The sequence below is a fragment of the Oryza sativa genome, chromosome 3 (assembly GCF_034140825.1).
Source record: "Oryza sativa Japonica Group chromosome 3, ASM3414082v1".
NCBI lineage: Eukaryota > Viridiplantae > Streptophyta > Magnoliopsida > Poales > Poaceae > Oryza > Oryza sativa.
The window spans coordinates 11591076-11613864 of NC_089037.1; the positions used below are offsets into that span (position 1 = coordinate 11591076).

At 40.5% G+C, this 22789-nt stretch overlaps 2 protein-coding genes and 1 non-coding gene across 3 annotated transcripts; all 3 read right to left on the reverse strand.

Annotated features, from left to right (window-relative positions):
* Positions 1-9932: 9932 nt before the first annotated feature.
* On the reverse strand, positions 9933-12565 carry LOC4332668 (aquaporin SIP2-1-like). Its single transcript, NM_001417614.1, has 3 exons — positions 12086-12565; positions 10764-11024; positions 9933-10365 (listed from the first exon to the last, which is right to left on the reverse strand). The coding sequence occupies exons 1-3, from the start codon at positions 12404-12406 to the stop codon at positions 10195-10197; spliced, it is 753 nt and encodes a 250-aa protein (NP_001404543.1). The 5' UTR covers positions 12407-12565; the 3' UTR covers positions 9933-10194.
* A 428-nt stretch (positions 12566-12993) lies between these two features.
* LOC112936042 (alpha-L-arabinofuranosidase 1-like) lies at positions 12994-21821 on the reverse strand. Its single transcript, NM_001417615.1, has 18 exons — positions 21655-21821; positions 20391-20585; positions 19915-19969; positions 19210-19421; positions 18784-18905; positions 18528-18681; positions 17289-17358; positions 16416-16561; positions 16274-16319; positions 16114-16166; positions 15456-15600; positions 15251-15369; positions 15086-15157; positions 14907-15010; positions 14567-14623; positions 14154-14352; positions 13931-14074; positions 12994-13587 (listed from the first exon to the last, which is right to left on the reverse strand). The coding sequence occupies exons 2-18, from the start codon at positions 20568-20570 to the stop codon at positions 13438-13440; spliced, it is 2028 nt and encodes a 675-aa protein (NP_001404544.1). The 5' UTR covers positions 20571-20585; positions 21655-21821; the 3' UTR covers positions 12994-13437.
* TRNAE-CUC (transfer RNA glutamic acid (anticodon CUC)) lies at positions 13130-13202 on the reverse strand. The gene has a single exon. It is a non-coding gene; the product is annotated as a tRNA-Glu (tRNA).
* Positions 21822-22789: the final 968 nt, after the last annotated feature.

Here is a 22789-nt window from a genome sequence, read left to right on the forward strand (position 1 = left end):
ATAAGTGTAACTGTCGACGTTTGGTATCACGACTACGGTATTTGGATGGTATGGGGATCGTCGGTACCAGGGTATATGTGAGATTGAGGTAAAAGAGATGGAGATAGGGATTTTTATACAAGTTCGGACCTCTTATCTGACAGGTAATAGCCCTACATCCTATTGGCTGAAGCCGGTGTTGCTCTTTATTCATCTGGATCACACAAATACAATATCTGGGATAACTTATCTAACTGTCATCGACTTGACGGCTAGATAACCAACTCGTAGTCGATGACAGGGTAGTCTTCCTCCTCGAATCCGTACTCGGCGAGATCAGAGATGGCGCTAGATCCCTCTTGCCGGCCTCCGTAGGCGCCGGATGGGGTATGTCTAGGCTAATCTCTGATGTTGATATTTGGCGGCGTATTGGTTTGTATAATGTGTGTCTATGGTGGGTGTGTCCACTCTCCTCTTAGGGGGCTTGTATTTATACCCATAGGTGCCCCCTTGTCCAAATAGAACTAGGGAGATAAATATGGATACGATCTGAGTAGGCCTTATCGTTTCCTATAGAACTCTACTCGTCCTTCCTTATCCAGAACTCCTTCTATATACGAGGTTTGTTTCCGTATAAGACATGGTATGTGGTGGGCCCTGCCGATTTAGTCAACTACTATTGGGTATGTGGTATCCATAACCCTAATGGTAATAAAAAAAACTTTGAGAAACTGGGTTAAATTCATAAGGGTATAAATGGAACTTTTGTCTTGAGTTAACACCGTCATGTTGCCTTCACGGAATAGGGCCAAGTTCCATCTTCGTTTCAAAATAAAGAGGGTCAAATGAGCAAACTTGATAAAACAAGATCAAATTAGTAGTTGGTCTTCAAAATAGGGTAAAAACGCAATTGTCCCCCAAAAAAACACTAGAACAACCGTTGATACAGATAGCATGAAAAGTATAGAAATAGGATAAGAGGGATGGACTTAGGAAAATTTCCACGAGGAAAGCTACAACACTTTGCATCGAAGGGCCAGATAGGGAAAATTCTTATAGGATCTACGAAATTACTTCACAAATCTTTTGATACAAATGAACCCTAAAAGTTTCTTTGAAAAATAAATAACTATGTTATATAATTTTTAATAATTAATATTTAATCAATCATATATTAATTGCTTATCTCATTTTGCATGTCACCAAAAAGCGAGGGCAAAACTGCCCTCAAACCATCTTTTCAGAAGTTCTGCCAAACCATCTTTTCAGCATATCAACGAACCTTAAGCACGTCGATTTTGGCACACTGGCAAAGCTCTCCCACATATACACAGAACCTATCTTTATGGGAGAAGAGCTAAATATGTTTAGGATATGTTATTCCTCCTTTCCCAACTCATACCTTTTTTCCGCGCGCAAGCTTTTCAAATTGCTAAATGATGCTTTTCTTTTTTTTCAAAAATTTTCTATATGAAAGTTGCTTAAAAAATCATATTAATCTTTTTTTAAAAAATAGCTAATACTTAATTAATTATACGCTAATAAGTCACCCTGTTTTACGTACGTGTGGGATTAGTTCCTAACAACAAATGCCAAACGCAACCTTAGAGGAGATAATTGGGGTAATCCAAATTGTAAGAAAGGCAAATTAATTTACTAGTCCAAAATAAAAGGACTGGGCGAAAGATGCTCCAAAGTAAAACTTTGGTAAAAATAAATTGCAATCTACCAGTTTCAATTTTCTTGTTGAGATCGAAACAATAACACACTATTTGTATTGCTAAAAAAATGCATTAAAAACATTGTCCACAAAAGAAAATTTTCATTGGAAGCACCTGAATAACAACAGCAGAGGATGCAGTAAAAACTTGCTGCACATTGACCAGCAGCATGCGTATCATTGGACCCCATTTCAACCGGCGAAAGTTTTTCACAAGCATGTCGGCAACTCGGCATATCACTTGGCAGATAGCACAGCACTTTAGAGCTAGTTTGGATCATGTAGCCACATGCATTGGCAACCAGGCGGGGAGCATGGCCATGGCCGATAGTCTCACGCTGCCAGAATTGAGAAAAGGCATGGACACAAAACTGTCAGAAAAATACGTCTACAGTAAAAAAACTATTTCTGTGGTTGATTGACAAAAATACCCCACAGGAAAAAGACCATGAAAAAATCAATTTATTTATCGGTTTTCACACAGAAAAATAGTTTGTGACGGTTATTTTTGTGGGGTTTGTATAATTTCATTTCAACATTTGTGGAACTTCCCTAAAAAAAATTCCCTAAAAAAAACATTTGTGGAACTAACCGATAGAAAATATCACAGCCCACAGGTTTGCTCTCAAGTCGAATGCAATACGTTCTGAGTCGCATGACCACTCTAGCTAAGCTTGTTACCCGTACGTGTAGAGAAAGGGCTCTCAAACACACAAGTACACAACGTAGCAGCTGCTGATCGCATCGCTTTTCAGTATTAGGCCAGCCAGCTGCTCTCGCAATCGCAGCTGTACGGACGTACACACATACATGGTTCGGCTTAAAAATCTTTCCTGCCATTCCGTTGCGATCGATCGAGTCCATGGTGGTGGTTATTTTCCTTTTCCTGGCCAGTCACTTTGTCGCCAATTTCCTTATTTCTGGCGTGTGCGCTGTGATGCTTTTTCCCTGCCATTAGTATGTCGAGATCTCGCGTAAGCGAGCAAGCAAATCTTTTCTGTACGCTTCTGCGATCTGTAATGTATATATGCATAGGAGAAGAGATAGAAATGGAATGCAAGAACGAATGACACTGGCTTGACAGATAGAGGGAGAAGGGTAAAACAGAGGAGATGAATGTTGATATTTTTGGCCGCGGCAATTGCTTTTGCCTTTCTCCGGTCGCTGCCTATCCTTGTCGAGCTACTACTTGCTGGATCGTGGTCGAGGCAAAGTTGGCAGTTTACATTTAACGTTGTTGAATTTCTGGTAGAGATTAATGGAGATAATTCGTGAAGCTGAAGGAGCATGCAACGTCACGGTCGCAGCCTGGCTCCGCGCCAGGTTACACCTGAGTCGTCCGGAGTAGGAAGTAGGAAGCTTCCTCGCAGCTGCGTGCATGGCCCTGCATGCAGCAACGGAATGCGTGGTGGTGAATCGGACTGATCAGGCTCCATCCATATCTATTTTCGCTCTGGCATTCTCCCGAAATGAAAAAGATCAGGAAGATACACACAATAAACTCGTGAACGAGAGTTGTATATACGTGTTACGGCTGCTAGCTTAGCTCAGGTGGACAGGTAATAGCTTAGCTAGTTATTCTTAGGCCCTGACTCACCCTCCGTGGACGAACCTTGCGGAGGAAACCTTGGGTTTTCGGGGCATTGGATTCTCACCAATGTTTTCGTTACTCAAGCCGACATTCTCGCTTCCGCTTCGTCGACCCCCGCTTTCGCGGTTGCTTCCCTCTAAGGCGGAACGCTCCCCTACCGATGCATTTTGACATCCCACAGCTTCGGCAGATCGCTTAGCCCCGTTCATCTTCAGCGCAAGGGCGCTCGATCAGTGAGCTATTACGCACTCTTTAAAGGGTGGCTGCTTCTAGGCAAACCTCCTGGCTGTCTTTGCACCCCCACCTCCTTTATCACTGAGCGGTCATTTAGGGGCCTTAGCTGGTGATCCGGGCTGTTTCCCTCTCGACGATGAAGCTTATCCCCCATTTAATTTCGTGTCTTGACAGATCGATCGGGAGTGGGAGTGGGCATTACGTTCTTTTTTTTAAAAAAAAAACCGTGGGCATTACGTTCTGAGACACGACTCCTAATCAATAGTGCTTGTCATCCTAATTCAAATGCAGCAGAGCAGCAGCATTTTGCCAAACACAGGATAGTAGCGTGGTAGATCAGTAACGTGACGGCCTCGCACGCGCGGGGTGTGTGTTTAGTTCACGTTAAAATTAAAATTTTAGTTGAAATTAGAATAATGCGACGGAAAAGTTGTAAGTTTATGTGTGTAGGAAAGTTTTAATGTGATGGAAAAGTTGAAAGTTTGAAAAAAAAGTTTAGAACTAAACTCGGCCCAAATCGGCTACGCAAATGCAGCCGTAGTGCCGTACCCCCCAACCACGAGCGCACGTACGCTAGGATTACCAGAACAACCGCCCTTTTCGCCGTTTGTTGCGTCGCACACCGGCTCGAACTGGACCGGGGCCCAGGGCACAAAAACAAAGTACCAACCGACTAACGAGACCGAGGACGTCGCGCTCGGTCGGATGCCGGATGGGGCACAGTAGGCAGAGGCAATCGGGAGGGGGGATCCGCGAGGAAGCTTCCGCGCAGCTGCGCGGGCGCAAGCGGACGAGCGGTGCGTGCCCCTGTCACGCAATGCAAGCGGCCGCGCGCTCCCGCGGGCGAAAAGGACGTGGGCCGAGGCCGGCCGCGCGTGGCCCACGCGCGCCCTCGCGCCGCAGCTGGCCGCACGGCCGCTCGCTTGCCCATCAGCCTATCACCCCGTATTCGTCGTACGGGTGGCTCGTCCGCCTCACCCCTATCGACGGCAGGGGAGGAGGTGAGGCTCCGCGCGTAAACATACGGCATCTCTCGGTCGGCAGCGTGGCGGTGGAGACAGGTTTTTTTTTGTTTCTCATGGCTGTGTACGTGTGGCCCAGCGTGGCGCGGCATCGGCGTGCACGTACCGCTGATACGATCGATCGATCGGCGAGCGCCAGGACTGACGGGCGCTAGCTAGGCTGTGTGCCGCACTGCACCACTGCCTCCAGGCTCCACCTTTCGGTTGCCAAGGTAGGTGCAGCCGAGTAGAGTCCGCGTTCGAGTCGATTGAGCTCTCTCCTCGATCGAAAGGAAAATAAAATAATATCGACCAGCAGCTAGATGGAAAAGTCCAGTCCGAATTAGTGAAGCGCTACCTACCGAGCTTACCGTAACCAGAAAATCTACAGATCTCTTTGCTAGCCGTGGAGCCGGGCGATGGAGAATGTGGACCAAAAAGTTCCTCTTCCTGCATCGATCTCAGGTTTGCAGTCTTCTGCTCGAACAGATCTACGCCCAGCCACAAGCCGGTACAGACGGATAAAATGTTCAGATTTTACATCACGGTCGCAAAAGCTAGCCAAGCAGCATCACGCTACCCGAATATGCCCAACGATATGGGCCGACTGTAACATGCTGACATCCAGCACAGCGGTGTGCGGCGCAGCCTTTTTTTTCGCTGCGGACGTAGTACTACTGTTGCAGTTTATTTTTCCGGCCAGGGCCAGAATTGCAATGGACAACTGGACAAGACGGCTGCCACGTTCAGTGAGGCAATGTACGAGAATCCCATCATGGCGTTCAACTATACTATCAACATGGAGAGGCCATCGATCCTTCGTTACGTTACCCTGATTAATTAGTCCGGGCATCGTTCCTTTGAATCCCTGCAGGAGTGTCACTGCATTTCAACTAGGCTAGCTAGGAGTGTACTGCACTGTACGTCCAATGTATTGATGGAGCTAAGTTATTAAGCCAGTGGTATCGTCGATACCGGACGACTAATAGCGTTTTATGATGGTCGATAAATATACTTGAACATTGACGGCTATCTGCAATGGAGACGTCAGCGATTAAACCTGGATGGTCGCCCGACCTAACCTAGGAGCTTGCTTCGCTGCTAATATAGCTTCAATTTATTGCAATAAAGTCACTGCATTACGTTACACTGTTTTTGCATAGTTCAATTGAAATTGAGCTTCAATTTATATGCCAATACGTCGACAATATCTCTTGTTCTCTTTGAGTTCATCGGTAGGTCGACTGTCCACCCTTTTGTGCTAACAAGCCATTTTTTATCCATATATGTCCTCGGTTTCTCCCTAAAGAAACACTTCGGTATATAAACTTAATTAAATTTGTCTACTACTCTATCAAATCTGTTCATGATTCTCAAAATCCCTGCCGTACCTATTTTGAACAAACATTTGTGCAAATATTAAAGGAACGTCGTCTACGGGACAAAACGGTTTTTGGTGCTAGATCAAACTAATCATGTCACACGGACAAGCTTCCAAATAGCACGTCCAAATCACATCCAAAGCATGTTCCATGAGCACAAGCAATTAATATGGCGCATCCACGGCTTGAATACATTATACATGTTCCATTATATATACTTTATCCGTGTAATAAAGTTACAAAAATATGCTCGTGCAAGGCGATGAGATCATGTTAGGATGACACCGAATCCGGTCAAATTAGAATTTTTTTTAGAAGGTCCCAGCTTTTGATTGAAAGCGTAGAGATAGAAAATTAGAAAATGTCCGTGGTCCACAATTGATTTTGTGCTGGTGCCGTGCAGATCGTTGCATGCTTTATCTTACTAGATCTGTCGATTCCCGTCATGGAATTTCCAATTGCTTGATAGAAATCCTTTACCAGAAAAGAAAAAATAATATCACAAAGAAAAAAACAGGAGAGAAGAAGAGAAGAAAGGCACGATCTAATTTGAGGGAAACAATAAGCAAGGGGTGTACCCTACTTCGGGGCATTGGGCTCAGTAGCAGGAGAGGACATGGAGCTTTTCCACTTGTCTTTGAGGGCCCACATGTCCTGCAGAGAAAAGGCAAGCCACATGGACATGGACCTGTACTGGACTGGACGTAGAGCCACACAGACGGGGGCCCATTGTGCTTTACGGATTGAGATCAAATCCTGTTGGTCCTGCAACTGCACAATAAGTACATAAATTTTGACAATTTAATCCTTTATAAAAATAAATGAACCACCGCCAGAACTTATTTCAAATCTGCCCTTTTGTTCAGCGCCAAATCGTATGGCGCTGAACTTAGACACCTCAACGTCAAATAGCATGGAGCTGAATATACGTTGGCACGCTGACTTAGCCTCACATCCACAGTGGCACGGCATTCAGCGTTGCTTGACGTGGCACTGAGATATCTAAGTTCAGCGCCACATGATTTGGCGTTGAAAAAGAGAGTCATTTTTGAAATAAGTTTTAGTGCCGGTTTATTTGTAAAATTAGTTTTTTCAAAGTGTCAAATTGTTAAAATTTGTGCAATAAGTACTGCAACTAATCAGTTCCGTTCATATTTTGATCTAACGTTTCACATTCATTGCTACAATACGTATACAATATAATACTCACTCATTCACAAATTGATCATCATATAAGTTTATGCATCAAGACCAATGACAATTTAAATCACATCAATCAAGACACCATGCACACATTCTTCCACAATGCATCGATTAAAACCCCATACCAATTATATCCTAGCACATACACATTCTTTCATACTACATTAATTGTATTCCGATGAAATCCGTGCTCATGCAGTTATATAATGATCAATTTGAGAAATTTTGAGTTCAATTTCATGATCAAGGGACCGATGTACGGACCATTCCAAGGACGTAGGGAATAGAATGATCACCTCCCATCCATTCCCCATGGGTACAGATTTACTTATCGGTGAAATTCCTTTCGATAACTAAGAAGTATCTTTCCAATTAAAAACCTAAAAGTGCTGATAGGAAATAAGAGCTTTGACTTGTGATTGGCATTTCATCTTATTAGCTGCCTCCGAACTTATCTTGCGCTACTAAGAACCCCGCCAGGGTCTCCGATCAATTTGGAAAGGAGGGAGTAATATTTTTGCTACAGTAAAATGGTGCTACAGTGACACGATGATCTAGGCCCCTTGCTTTCTCATCATGTGGTACTAGAGCAACCGCTTAAGTTGTAGTTATATTCGCAACTGCATTGGATCCTGATCCGTGTGTTTACGGGCGCATGTTCACTTTGCTACCACTTTCAACTCTACCAAAACGTGTTACTAAATTGCTATAAAAATGTATTACTAAAGTTTGGTAGGGTAATAAACTAAGGGCTTGTTCAGCTGTCATTTTTGCGGCAGCGCTACGGCTACAACGCTTGTGTTGTGTGGATCCAGCTAGCTACCATGTAGCTGCAGAAAATACCAGCCGAACATACCCTAAGCATACTATTGCTATTGTTGTTTTACCAAAATTTGGAAATACCAAATTATATCAATATTTGACAATACGAAATATTGGTAAGTTTGATTTTGGCAATAAACCGAAGAAGCCCTGCATTGCAGGCAAAGCCTCTACTCGAGGGCAATGCTACAGTATGGGTGACAGCCTCTCACGGTCACGAGATGCTACAGTATGGATCGCTCTGCAGGCTGCATTTCAGGTTTTCGTATTTCCGATCTCTTCATCAGATTATTACGATGACTTATTTGCTCTCTATCTCCAAAAGTACATATCTTTTAAGAAATCTTCTGATGTACCTAAGTTTATTTCTAAAAATATTTAATTTAATTCATTCATACAATCAAGTAAATAATCCACTGTAGTAATCTCTGAATAATCCGTTTCAAACTAGATGGGTAGCTGAAGTAGCATCTAACATGGCATAAAAGCCTCAAAGGTCATCCTATTTGAAAACAAAGCACTGATATCAAGTAAATTCCACAAAATCTCATACATTTTGGGTTTAAGTTGTACAAAACCATACGAGTTTTGACTTTTGACTTGTTCCACATAACCACATAATCTCTCCGTTTCACAATGTAAGTCATTCTAACATTTCCCACATTCATATTGATGTTAATGAATCTAGATATATATGTGTGTCTAGATTCATTAACATCTATATGAATGTGGACAATGCTAGAATGATTTACATTGTGAAACGGAGGAAGTATATTATAATTCTATAGTTTCACAAAATCACACCATTAACTAATTTTTCTTTGATCTACTATACATATAAATTCTAAACCTATAACTGAACTAATGAGTTCATTTAATCCATCGTATAAATATTGTAGCCATCTAAGTTAATTGTTTTTCTTATGCTACAGCATTAAGTTAAATTAATTAATTATGTGGTCCTGTGAGACCTTATGACTAAAATACGTAGGGTTATGATATACATCAAAACTATTATTGTTTTGTGTAACTCGAACCAAAATACCTAGGGTTTTATAGAGTTTACTTTAAGAAAAAAAGTCAATTCTCATTTGAAATGGAGTAGCACTTTCTGCCGAATACATGCTGTGATTATCTAGGTAATGAAAGTAGCACTCTATAAAGTCAAAATACGTGCTACTCCATTTAAAATGAGAATCGACTCTTTTTATAGAGTTCTCATGAGTTCAAATGAAGTCAATTCTCTAGGTGGTAATTCCTCAGTTTCATATTATAAGTCGTTTTACCTTTTGACTACTTGAAGTTTTTTAGGTTTGACCAAGTTTATAAAAAAAACAACATTTATAACACCAAATTAGTTTTATTAAATTTAACATTATATATATTTTTTTGATAATATGTTTGTTTTGTATTGAAAATGTTAATATATTTTTCGATAAACTTGGTCAAATTTTAAAGTCAAACGACTTATAATACGAAACAGTTAGTAAAGTCGTTTGACTTTTAAAGTCAACATACGTACTCCCTCCGTTCCAAAAAAAAAGGCAAACCTTGGGTTTTCGTGTCCAATTTTGATTGTCCGTCTTACATAAAATTTTTTTATAATTCGTATTTTTATTTATGTTAGATGATAAAACATGATTAATATTTTATGCGTGACTTGTCTTTTTAATTTTTTTCATAATTTTTTCAAATAAGACGGACGGTCAAACGTTGGGCACGGAAATCAGGGTTTGTCTTTTTTTGGACGGAGGGAGTAAGGTTTTATAGAGTTCAATGCGTGCTGTGATTATTTAGGTAATGAAAGTCTAACAGCTAGTAGCTCCATGGCATTTCAACGGCTACATCATCTTCTCCAAATGTATAAAGCACCACATTGATCTCTAATTTGTTTTCACTTTCTCTAAAAAACTAGAGAAGAATGGCATTCCAGTTAATTATATCATCACAAGCTGCCAGCTGATATTGCCAACGATTTGAAAAAAGTTTAGTGCCGAATATGGCACCATTGTACATGGAACTTTAGCTGTTCCATCTCTTCCCTTATGTTTATAATATTTGGCTAGACAAATCATGTACAAGCTTCAGCACAATTAAGATAAGCTAGATACAAATTATACACGTTGACAATATGAGGGGCTTACAGCATAAAAATGATCCTGTCTGTATAAGTTCAACACCAGTCTTGCCTGGTGAAAAAAATGGAAGTTCTTGCTCCACACTTCCACAATAAATGGCGAACATTACCACATCAATAATAGTCTACTCCTTCTTGGTTTTGCTTTCATCTGCTTCTTCCTCTATCTTCTTGGGTTTAGTTAATAAGGTCACGACCCATACTCCTAGCAAGGTTGCTTGGAGGGGTGCAAGCCAATATACAAGTAGGTGGTCGAATGTTGTGTGATCCCCTCGAGCATAGGCCCAAGCAAAAGCCTACAATAAATAGCAAAGGGAAAATTATTAGATATTTGTAAAGGGGATTTTACTGTATCAAAAATTTCATTCAGCAAGATGACAATGCATGCCAGGTATATTTCTTTTCTAAAAAATACATGTCAGAATAATTTCATTAAAAAGTGCATGTCAACTTAGCAATACCTCTAATAGCATCACGATGATTCTTTTGCAAGAATGCATACGTACATACAATGGTATACCATTTAATCAAATCTAGCAGAACGTGTTTGCAGACAACAAAATTAGCGCCAGCACATATCTGTGGATTATACTTCCAATTTGGTTCAGGCAGAAGATACGCGCATTTGCTGGCAGTTTAAACTCAAGAATTTCGTTTCTGCACCAGTCACATCTTAGGTGTAGAAAGTACTTACAGATGCAGGGTTCATGACTCCTCCAGTTATATCTGAGCTAAGGAGATGAAATGTCATTTTCCAAATGCTCGAGATCCATGTCTTCATAAAGAACCCTTTCATCTCCTTCTTCTTAAGAGTCACCGACACTATAACAACCATGAAAGTTGCCAACCCTTCAGCTAACGCTCCATGGTGAACTCCAACGCTTAACGGAGCTCCTTTGCCTACTTTAGGGAGAGCTGCTCGGATGAGCTTCACTCCAAGAATCGACCCAAACACCTGATAAACAAAACAACAAGTACATTAACGAACATGCAGATCTACAAATCAGCATGTCTGTAACAAACAGGCTGCTCAATCAAAGCGATTGCCAACATCACTAAGCATTTTTAGCCCTCAAAAGTATGAAACATCCCACCTCCACCATCAATTAGTTAGACCAAATAACTCTGTTCTTCCCTCCAATTCAAATTTCATGTCAAAAGTAACAAAATCTTGTTCGTCCCCTTCCCTCATTCGTCTAGGGCACAATAAGACTATTTTCTCAAATAATTGAATGTGAATGATACACAATTCGCTTAGATTCTGATCAAAATGCGTCTAAGACAGTTAAAACATCTTACCGACTAGATGAAAATATGTTAAACTTTGTAGAAATTCTGGATGGATTTGGGTTGAAAATATTATGAAAATGATATGAGAACTGATGATATAGCATACTTTATATTGAGCTTTAGAATGTAATAAGTTTTAATGTAATTAGTATGTTTGCATGTTGCGCTTGAGGTGTTTAGTGAGTTGATGTATCATGCTTGCATATTAGGCTTTGGTATGCTTGCATAATAGTTGCTATTCTTACATATTGAGCTTTATACGCTAAGTGGGTTGTAACTATGGATTTGGCAAGAAACGTGTATTATATTCTAAATAAAGCAATGTAAATGGATTGATCAAAGAAGAGTTAATCGTGTCACAAATAAATGCACGATGTAATGTGTTTAAGTTGACCGGATGACCAAATGAGCTTATAGTTCCACAAGTAAATGTACCATTATATGTAAATCAAGCAGGTACTCCCTCCGTCCCACAATACAAGGGATTTTCAGTTTTTGCTTGCAACGCTTGATCACTCGTCTTATTTAAATTTTTTTTGCAAATATAAAAAACGAAAAATTATGCTTAAAGTACTGTAGATAATAAAGCAAGTTACAAATAAAATAATTAATAATTTTAAAATTTTTTGAATAAGACGAGTGGTCAAACATTGCAAGCAAAAACTTAAAATCGCTTATATTAGGGAGTATGAAGACATGCACACATATGAGAGAGAGAGGCATAACCTGCGCAGGCATCCGTACGAAGGCGGCGAACAGGTAGAGAGAGGGGCCGGCGCGGGATGCGAGGGCACCGGCGAGGACGGTGAGCGGGTTGTAGGAGGCACCGCCGGTGAAGCCCTCGAGCCAGGCGAAGAAGAACATGTAGACGAGGGAGAGCGCCACCTTGACGGCGTCGGCCTCGGGGCGGCCACCGAGGCCGAGCACCCCGTACACGGCGAGCTTCACCAGCGCGCCCGCGCACACCCACATCGCCGCCACCACCAGGTCGCCCACCACCAGCCACGGCCGGATGCGGCCGCGCGACGGCGGCGGAGCGGGCGACATGGCCTGACCGGTGGGGGGGAGGGGAGGTAGGGCCGGAGCCGGAGCCGGAGAGGAGCTCGCTCTCGCCGGTGGTCGCTGCCGGTGGAGGAGCGATGGATGGATGGATGGATTCCTCTGCCGGGATTAAGGAGGAGGGCGAGCGAGAATTTTAGAGGGTTGCCACCACAACGCTTCAATTTTTTTACTTTCTAAAATTGAGTTTTGAATTCGAGAGGGGTAAAGATTCTCCATGTGATTCAATAAGGAAACGAGTGCTGTGCATGTGCGCAGATTTTTTGCATGGACGAAGTTCACGGAAGAAACAGCGGAGAATATTTTGCTGATGTTGGTCGATAGGAGTACTTCCGTTTTTCTGCGCTTGCAGTTCATTTGCAAAACTGAAAAGAACTATCAAAATTTTGTCACGGTCAAATATTGAGTAAGTTTCGACGTTACCAAATTTTTGATAGTGTAGATTTCCTGAAGTTTATAAATTTGGCACAAGTTGGCTCCAATTCAAATAACTACTAAATAGTATCTAAAGTATCAAATAAATTTGTAAGCCGATAATTGGCATCAAACCAAAATTACAGAGAGAGAATATCATATAAAAAAGGAACGAATGTAAGTACAGAGCGATCACATACAAAAGGAACCAACGTGTAAAGTACAGAGCGAAAATATATAGTACAAAACAAAAGGAACCAATGTTTACATTCTTAAAAAGACAGGGCAACAAAAAGATTCCGTTGCCGGGACTCGAACCCGGGTCTCTCGGGTGAGAGCCGAGTATCCTAACCAGCTAGACTACAACGGATGCTTGAGCGTGATGTTACAGGTATATTAAAGTTGTTTCTCAGCAATTCACGCAATGAGACAATGCTCATAGGCCCGGAGACGGTGAATACATGATAACATACACAACAAATACCAGGACTTTCACTGCTTCTGCAGACAGGCGAGCAGTATCTGTAGTTTATACTTATTCACAAATTTGGATTTCCCACACGGGAATTCCCCTAATGTCTATGCCATTACATTTCGCGCTGTATTCACATGCTTGAATGAAAGCTCGACTCCAATAGTGGGTATTTGTCTGTGTTGGTGTCCAGGAGGAGATCAAACGAGGTGAGGGAGTATGGATCCACAATGACACCCATCTTCTCGCCCGCGTTGGTTATGGGGCTTGCCGCCGGCACCACCTGTAGCATTTCACACCAAAGTTTAAGACCGACACTATGGGCCTGTTCACTTTGATGCCATTTTCAACCTTACCAAAATTTGGTAAAGTTGCCAATAAAGTGGCTACATTTAGTTTGCTGCCAAATTTTGGTAAATATATAAGAAATCCTGCCACCAAAATTTTGGTAACTATACCAATTGGTAAGGTTTTTTTTGGCATCAAAGTGAACATGCCCTATAAACATTCATACACTGCAACTATGGGAGCTACGAAAGAACCATTCATCATCTCATATTTGGAAGTGCATTTTCATTCAGAAAAAAAAAAATCAAATTTCAGTGAATCAAATAAATGTAGCAAACCTTGTCAGGCTGTTGGAAAGAGTTCTCATCCCGCAGCCAACCAGATGTAAGCACCGTCTTTATGGACCCGAATTCCTGAATGCCATTCTCTAGTCCAGCTACAGCTATATTAAGATTCACAGCTTTGTTACCAAAATTGACAACCTGCAAGAGAGAATTTCCTGGCCGGTTATTTCAATTTCAGTTGTGTCAGCGATGTTCCTTAGTGGGATAGTAAAAATACCTTTATTTTCAAGTAAGTGTTTCCATCGTTAGAATTCTGCCAAGTGAGAGCAGATGCGGCCAATTGATCATAGTTTGACACCTGAATTGTCAAGGGATGAAGTGTTGCACCACTTGAGTCCTTGAAGAAGTGTAGCATCCAGTAGTTTGGACATCCATAGTGCTGCCATGAGTTGAAGACTATGGCATCTGGACTAAACCTATTCAACAGGGCATGCATCATTGGTAAAAGAACAGTTTATCATGAAGAACTACTATATACGTCTCTATCTCTAGAGATACTCCCATTCTACAGTTTGCCTATGAAGTAGGTGGGTTATCCAAAATTCATCCTGTCTTCAGTGGACAAATATGTAGCAGGGTGAGGAGATTAAAGTGTAGACAAAAGCTTGATTGGAGAAGTTGACAATTTACCCGCGATCGTTGTCATTTATGAAGAGTGGAGCACAACTTGCCATCTCGACCACATCACTGCACAGAAACAGCTCGCAAAACAAGTAAGCTTCCAATAAAAGCAAGTATCACCCAGGTGCCAAAACTAGGGCCTGTTCGCTTTGATGCCAAAAAAAACCTTACCAAATTTTGGCATAGTTACCAAAATTTTGGCAACTGGCAGGATTTCTTATATATTTACCAAAATTTGGCAGCAAACTAAATGTAGCCACTTTATTGGCAACTTTACCAAATTTTGGTAAGGTTGAAAATGGCATCAAAGTGAACAGGCCCTAGAAATGCCATAAAAGAGGCAAAAGACCTGTTTCTTTCTAATCCAATGAGAAATGCAGCTTCTGCTAGAGCAGCTACTAATGTTCCTCGGCCAGCATCATTTCCAGTCACCGCATATTCACTAACAAATGCCTGCACAGTACACACAAGGCACATGACCAGTCAGTTGAAGGCATAAAATATGAGACAATAATTGATAGATAATACCTTGGGTCCACTGCGGGGTGTGCTATCAAACATTCTTGTTTTGGAAAACATATCACCAGATGATGTATAAACCTGCCACAGAGATAATGTCAAAGTCCACCTAAGGTATTCCTGAATTAAGATGAGATTTTGTCTAGGTAAAGACTGAGCAATATAGTAAATTACATGGACATCATATAGATCAGCAGGGTTGACTGCTGAAATGGAAGATATGTCACAGCTTGATATAATTTTGATGTCCGGGTAAGACGCTTTTATTGCAGAATAGAACTTCACGTATTTCTCTACAAAATGAGACAGGCACACGGTTCATCGGTATAAAAAACATAAACCAGCGCTTCTGATGATGTCAGACATGAGAGAACAAAACCTTTGTAGTACGGCTTTGAGCATTCTTGATTCCCTACTGAAATATAATAAAGCGGAAAGGGCTCTGGATGTCCCATTGCTGCACGAACTGAACCCCATGTAGTCTTAGGGTCTCCCCTAGCAAACTCAATGCCATCAACAACGTCCTGGAACATGGCACACATGAAGAGATTGAAAGAGAAAGACATAACATGGTTTTTGTAATGTATTTGGGAAAATCAAATGACAAAAATATCTTCAAATGGAGCTATGTACTATAATAAATGCTTCCACCAAGATAAAATCTGTCATATTTTGCATAGTGTAACTAGGAAGTGATAGAATCAGCAACTATGCAAGAAACATGGCATCCATGCTGACATTTGAATTTCTTTTGTTATTTCCAGCTCTCAGGCATCAAGAGCATTTGCCTAAAAGGCATATGCCATTTCTCAATTCTCGAACAAGATTGTGCTTGTTGTAAGCATCTATTCTGGGATAAAGGCAGTCAATAGGCACCATTTTTTTTTTAATTTTGGCAGCTTAATACTGTGAAATGGTGAATGCAAGAATGTAGACAAAATGCACTTTGCACATGAGAGCATAAGCAATTTTACTTCAGATATCAGCCCTTATGTTTTTCGAAGGACCAGTTTCATAATAAATATTCGAGCACAAACCTTTACAAAAGCAGCTATTGTTGCAGATGGAATTTGTTCGTTAAGGCTGGCCCCTGCAACATTGAAAAGAATATGAACGCAGAAATCAAGGGTATATCACACCTCCAAATATCAATGAAACTTTTTATGCCTTTGCTTATTTTCTAGACACAAGACGTACCATCATTGATCACCCAAACTGGGCAGGCATCAAGGTCTTCTGCCAACTACAATAATGAAACAACGTGTATCAGCTTAATGGTTAGTTGATGCAATTATTTGGCTGCTTTCAGTTCTGAGCCAAGCTGGAGCATTTTACTTACTTGAAGGAACTCAAAAAAGCCTAGTCCATCATCAGTCCAATAATTCCAAACATCATTAAAGTGACCAGGTCTCTCTTCCCAAGGTCCAATGGTTTCACTCCACCGGAATGCGTTCAGTAAATAATTTCCCATGACATAGTTTCCACCTGCAGAAAAAAAAGAAACATATGCATAAGTGCATTATCAACACCAAGCAATTAGCAAACACAATATTTAACCATGATGGAGATTGCAATGCATTTTCTTAGTTGGTCCTTGAGTAACTTGGAGATAACAAAAAATTACATCCTTGTATTTAGTAAAAGAATGGCTCTATATGTAGGGAGATTTTCTTGTTAAAAGATTTCGTAACATATATTTTGTATGGATAAAATATAGATGTTATTCAGTGACAAGCTAATTATCATTGTTTGCAAGGCACATGTGTGCAAGATGCCTGCATAAGCATGACTGCATCCAATTATTGAACATACAGAAATTACAGAGGAAAAAGATGCCTGCATAAGCATGACTGCATCCAATTATTGAACATACAGAAATTACAGAGGAAAATACACCTTTACATCATTGATCACTAATTTGTTACTTTTGAACCTGCCTGACAGTGTAATACTGTACTAGTGCAAAATACAGTTGGGGACAAAGTATTTGCAAGATGCATGCATTTAGTGCTCAAAGTGATTGGTTGGCTTCAGCCAAAAAAAAAAAAGTGATTGCTTGGCATGCAATCTTAATGTTGAGTATCTTTCTGTATATGCTCTTATAAATTAAAAAATGATTTAAAACAGAGGCATAATAACAGATCCTGCATAATACATTCACCTATATAAATGACTAACCTCAATGTAAGATAAAAACACATAGATGACAAACCTGGAAATTTTAAAAACCGAGGCTTCAGATTTGCCAGCATAGTGGCAAGATCTTTACGAAAACCATGCCCCTGAGAGGAAAAATGATAAATATGTATACCGTTAAATCAATAGATCAAAAGTCCTTAACACCTTAGTTGGCTATAATTGAATATATTTTCTATCTCTTCTTCTTAGACCTTTAATTTTCAGTGCTAAAATGTAATTGTGATTATTATAGTTACCACTTGCATTTAGAAAAAAAAAACAGTTTTTCTATAAATATGTTGACAAATTTCTTCCTCGGAATTTGTCGATTTTTCAACCGTTTGATGAACCTGAGGATTCGGGCTTTTGTTTCTCTGGACGTTCGCAGGCCACATGCGTGGCTCATGCACACGTAGATGACAAACGAAGGGCAGACATAGGGCGGCAGGGCATAGCCGCACATATCCTCGTTTGACGTTTGATGGCATGCATGAATGCCATCCAAACACCGTATACTGGTAGATGACAACCAAGATTACGTTTGATGGCATGCACAAGTTCGGCCTGCACGTACGCGTCGTACAAACAGACATCGTGAGTTAGCGATCCCTCTTTCGCGTGAGCAGTGCCCTAACGTAGGTTTTTTTAGAGTTACATCTCAATTACATACAAGTTACATTGTAGTTACAGTGTAATTACAATATAATTATACTGTATTTACATTTGACAAATTTTTAGGAGAAAATTTATCGATAAATGTATAGATAGACCCTCAGAAAAAAAAAGTAAACTAATATAATTACATGACAGTGACAACATAACTTTATCTAGTGAAAATTCCTGGCTCCAGGTTGTGACATATTTAGATATACTAGTAATATGCACATGCTTTGCAACGAGTCAGGCCCATATAGTTGGATTGGTTGGGTGGGTGAATTAAGGATAAAGCACGGAGTAGGCCCATATAATTGGGATTGGCTAGGTGGGTGGATTGAGTAGAAAGTATCGGATCCTGTGGTGGTTACGCACACACGAAGGAGCGCATGGCCTGCTGCGCATGGTGAGAAGGGGACGGAAGGAGGACGGCTGCGCTTTTAAAGTAGTAGAGATATGACAAGACAAGTGAGATAATTACTAATTGCGTGATAAGATTTACTGTTGTTCTGTGCTTCTCATAAACTCCTGTGGCTGTATGGTTGTATGGTGGTAAAATGCATACCATTTCTGCCATAATTCCAGAAAGCAAAAGGTAGCAGCATAAAAAAGAAGTTACCATATAAGTGTCTGATGGCATAACTGATACTTGGTCAAACCAAATTATGCCATTTTTGGTGGTTGTAAGTTGCAGCCTTGAACTAGTATTTCTTTCACTTGACTGCAAATCAAACTCAACCTTTGTCCATCCTGCAAAATCTCCCTTCTCAGCCCTACAAGAAAATTTCATACACTTGTCATTCATTTTCACTATAAGAGGCACATAGGTAATAAATTCAGAATTCTCGGTAATTGAGTGATATGATATTTCTTACGTGATGGTATGAGTGGCTAGATTTTGAAGACCATCTGAACTTGTCAAAGAAACTGCCAAATCCACTGAATCTGATGACCTAATGTACATGCTAACTTTGTAGACCTTTGTTTTTTCAATGTTCTGCAGCAGAGGGAACAATAGAAATTATTATCATTATACTGGAGACAGGTCTACATAGTTCATATGTCAAGGTGGGAAGGACGAGTCAAGGAATGGCCATGTTCCATATAAATGATAATATGGCGTGTCACTAGCATGTAAAGAATCCATGGGATGTAAAATTATCTAACAAACATTTAAATGCAAAATTTCATGTTTCCTTTCAAAGATATTCAATAGACCATACTATAGGCATATGGAAAAGTTCAAACTGTCACACGAGATTCAGAAACCAACTGTTCGCTTGTATTAGATAAGATCATACCATGCCCCAGTAACCAGGATTATAGATACCAACACCTCCTGAAGGGCAAGCATTAGTTCCGGTAGCTCCACAGAGTACTTCCATGCGAAGTGCAATTGGGTTACTGGCAAAACATGATGACCTATCTGTTTCCACAATTATATTTGACTCATCTCCAATTATCAACCATGGGTCAATATTTGAAGGAGTATTAATGCCACCAGCTTCGAAACCTGTAACTTGGACTGTTAGAAATTTGCACAGAAAACATAACATCATAAGGAAACAGAGAAATCCAGGGCTGAATCTTTAAACCATTCACTAAACGAGATCTGAACAGCCAGTAACCAGACCAGTATAGTAAGGGAAAGCAAAGGAGAATCATAGCCCTACTGCAATAATTTTTCTCTGAAAGTCAACTATAAGCAATACACCCTCCGTTTCATAATGTAAGACTTTCTAGCATTGCTCACATACATATAGATGTTAATGAATCTAAACACATACATATGTCTAGATTCATTAACATCTAAATGAATGTGGTCAATGCTAGAAAGTCTTATATTATGAAACGGAGGAAGTAGCATATACAGAGGAACAAATTGATTGACTTATTAAACTATTTCCAGTGATACACGAAAAGGGGACTGAGACAATGAACATTTTTATCAGATAAACAGAAGTGCCTGTTATATTTCTCAGACCTAAGACAGCAGATTCCATTACCTCTGTTGCTTACAAGCTCTGCCCACAGTCCACCAGCCCCGGCATGGTTGAGCTCCTACAAGTAACATTACCAAGAATCTTCATCTTAAAAGTACTAAAACTAAGTAGATCACAAGTCTATTCTACAAGTTTTGTTGTCATGGTCTGAAAAGCCGAACCAGAACAGTGTAATCAATAAATCTACTTTTATGTACTAGTTTCAGTGCAAATTAGTTCTCACCTGTAGTATCAAAGTTTATCAAAATCAGCATACACTAATTGAACTGGACAGTGGATTTGTTGCATTTTTACAAGCTGTGAATTATGCACAATATGATGCCCCTGCTACAAAGGATGCAGTTGACAATAGCTATTATCCACTAAAGAATAGCAAGTTCTTTGGCATTACTGAAGCATTCTTCTTATGGCACATGGCTCAAAAATGAAACAGCTACTCCAAAGCAATGTATGCACCAACAGTTGAACAATAAGCTCACCTCAAAAAAGATGCCGAACATTTTGTCAGGGATCGTCCGACCATTCTGGGATGAAGCATCCACACTCAACTGTGCAGTTTGACCGGTAACCAGCCCAACAAAGAGCACCTGAGACAGGGCGCAAACGAGAACCAGCATGTGGAACAATGAGGAATCCAAACGACCTCTCCGAACGCCCATCCTGACCTGTCACAGCTGAAACCAAAGCACTAGCTCAATACAAGTTCTATGTGAACAAAATACATATACTGCAAACCCAAGAGCGTACTATGTGTAATTATCATGGACAGCAACACTGAAAGAATATGATATAGCAAATAGCTCAGACAAGTACAGCATGAGTAGAAGTAAAACCAACACAAGACAAGAAGAGACGTTAGCAACAACAGGTTGCTGACATGAGCATCCCATTTGCAGTTTACTTCTTATAGTTTGCAATGGGTCGCCGGCAAGCAACACGCAACTGTCGTTTTCTCCATCCATGTAAGCAATACAACCTAGTAGGAAAATACTGTCTGCATTTCCTCTCTCGAATTTGTAAGAATCAACGTTAATTTGGAAAATACTGTATCCATGTAATTCACACTTGGGAAGAAATTAAAGTTTTCGGATTTGCAGGCATATAAAGTTATCAGATTGTGAAAGTGCATGTAGCCTAGTGGTTGCACTGACCTGAGTAGCACCCAAGGTCCTGAGTTCAAATCTCCATAGGAGCGAATTTCAGATTGGGTTATTTGAGGGCTAAGTTCCCTATTCGATAGGCTAAGTTACTAATTAAAATGGCTGCATGTATCCGGTGCCGGGTAAAAAATACCTTCTCTTAAAAAAAAACTAATCAGATTTAAGTTATCAGATTTGTAGAGCATATACCACTAGATTTCGAAGAGTAGTGCATGTGAGAACTGGTTTATACAAAAAAAGCAAACAAACGGTACTCGGATAGTACAGGCATTTCTGCAAAATAGAGAGAAACCCGTGCCACGTAGACTCTTTGACGGCGTTGACGCAAACAAAAAAAGAAAATCACAGCGCACAGTAGAACTGTACGCTGTATCCACGATAAATCTGCGAAGGCAAGTGCGCGCGTGACTCCATGAGTAACATTGAAGCAAAGAATTCCCTTAATCCCCGTCCTAATCGCGATACTTAAACCAAAGCGTCGCCTCCGAAACAGCACCACGCACTCCGGCACTCATCGCAAAGAGCAAAAAAAATAACAGCAAAAACAGACGAGCCTCGCGAGGAATCGGACGAGGGGGAGAACCTTTTCGAGGGCCGCGGCGCCACCTCGTCAATGCCGGATTGGGGCGAGAGGGGGCAGCACGCCGGAGGCGGCATTTCTAGGGCGACCCCGCGCCTCGACGTCGCTGTCCGGGGCAGGCGGCCGTTGGGGGCGGCGGCGCCCGTGGGATCGCGATCGAACGGGTGGACTTGGCGTTCGGGGCGCGAGCGGGAGGGACGCCTGGACTGGGAGTGTGGAGGGCGTCAGTTGCGTTGCTTGCGAAGCCAACCAAAGTCGTCGTTGCTCACGCCGCGAGCTTATCGCAGATTCGCAGTGAGCAGGTCAACTTGCGGTTGAGTGGGATTGTATTGTTTTTATTATAACAAAGAAAAAAAATATATTTTTGTTTTACTCACTCTATTCCAAAATATAAGCATTGGCCTTGTTCGGATCCTTCGAGCTATTAAATAGCCTCCTGAAATTCTGCTATTTAGGAGTATTAAACGTAGATTGCCGACAAAACCGATTTCATAACCCCTAGGCTATTTTGCGAGACGAATCTAATAATGTATATTAATCCATGATTAGCGGTTGATTACTGTAGCATCACTGTAGCAAATCATGGATTAATATACCTCGTTAGATTCATCTCGCAAAATACCCTAAAGGTTATGGAATGTGTTTTGTCAGTAATCTATGTTTAATACTCCTAAATAGCAAGATTCCGGAGGGCTATTTAATAGCCCTCCGGATCCAAATAGGGCCATTGTTGGACTCTGACACGGTCTTCGTGATACTACTTTAACCAACAATATCTATAAAAGTGTGACGTTTTAAATAAAAAGAGTTGTATATTATAATAGTTTGTTTAACATTAATTTTACATGATTGATCTTTTTTTCTTTACTATTAATAGTCAAAGTTAAAAATGTTTGACTTGTCACTGTTATAAAAAATGCTTATATTTTTTGGGAGAGTATCTTATAAGGTAAGATGTTTTGAATTTATATATATATATATATATATATATATATATATATATATATATATATATATATATATATATATATATATATATATATAATAATTTCTACTATTATAAAAATTGAAGATGTTTCCGCTGATGCTTTGGTACGTCGTTCGTATTTGAGTTGGTTTTTAAGTTCGTTCACTTTTG

Coding starts and splice junctions, on each gene's coding strand:
- LOC112936042 (NM_001417615.1), bottom strand. CDS start 20,570: ATGGGCGTTCGGAGAGGTCGTTTGGATTCCTCATTGTTCCACATGCTG. Junction 16,562..17,288: donor TCGGTTTTTAAAATTTCCAG/GTTTGTCATCTA, acceptor TTTTTTCTGCAG/GTGGAAACTATGTCATGGGA. Junction 13,588..13,930: donor CTTTCCAACAGCCTGACAAG/GTTTGCTACATT, acceptor GAAATGCTACAG/GTGGTGCCGGCGGCAAGCCC.
- LOC4332668 (NM_001417614.1), bottom strand. CDS start 12,406: ATGTCGCCCGCTCCGCCGCCGTCGCGCGGCCGCATCCGGCCGTGGCTG. Junction 11,025..12,085: donor TCGTACGGATGCCTGCGCAG/GTTATGCCTCTC, acceptor TTTGTTTATCAG/GTGTTTGGGTCGATTCTTGG. Junction 10,366..10,763: donor GAGTCATGAACCCTGCATCT/GTAAGTACTTTC, acceptor TATTTATTGTAG/GCTTTTGCTTGGGCCTATGC.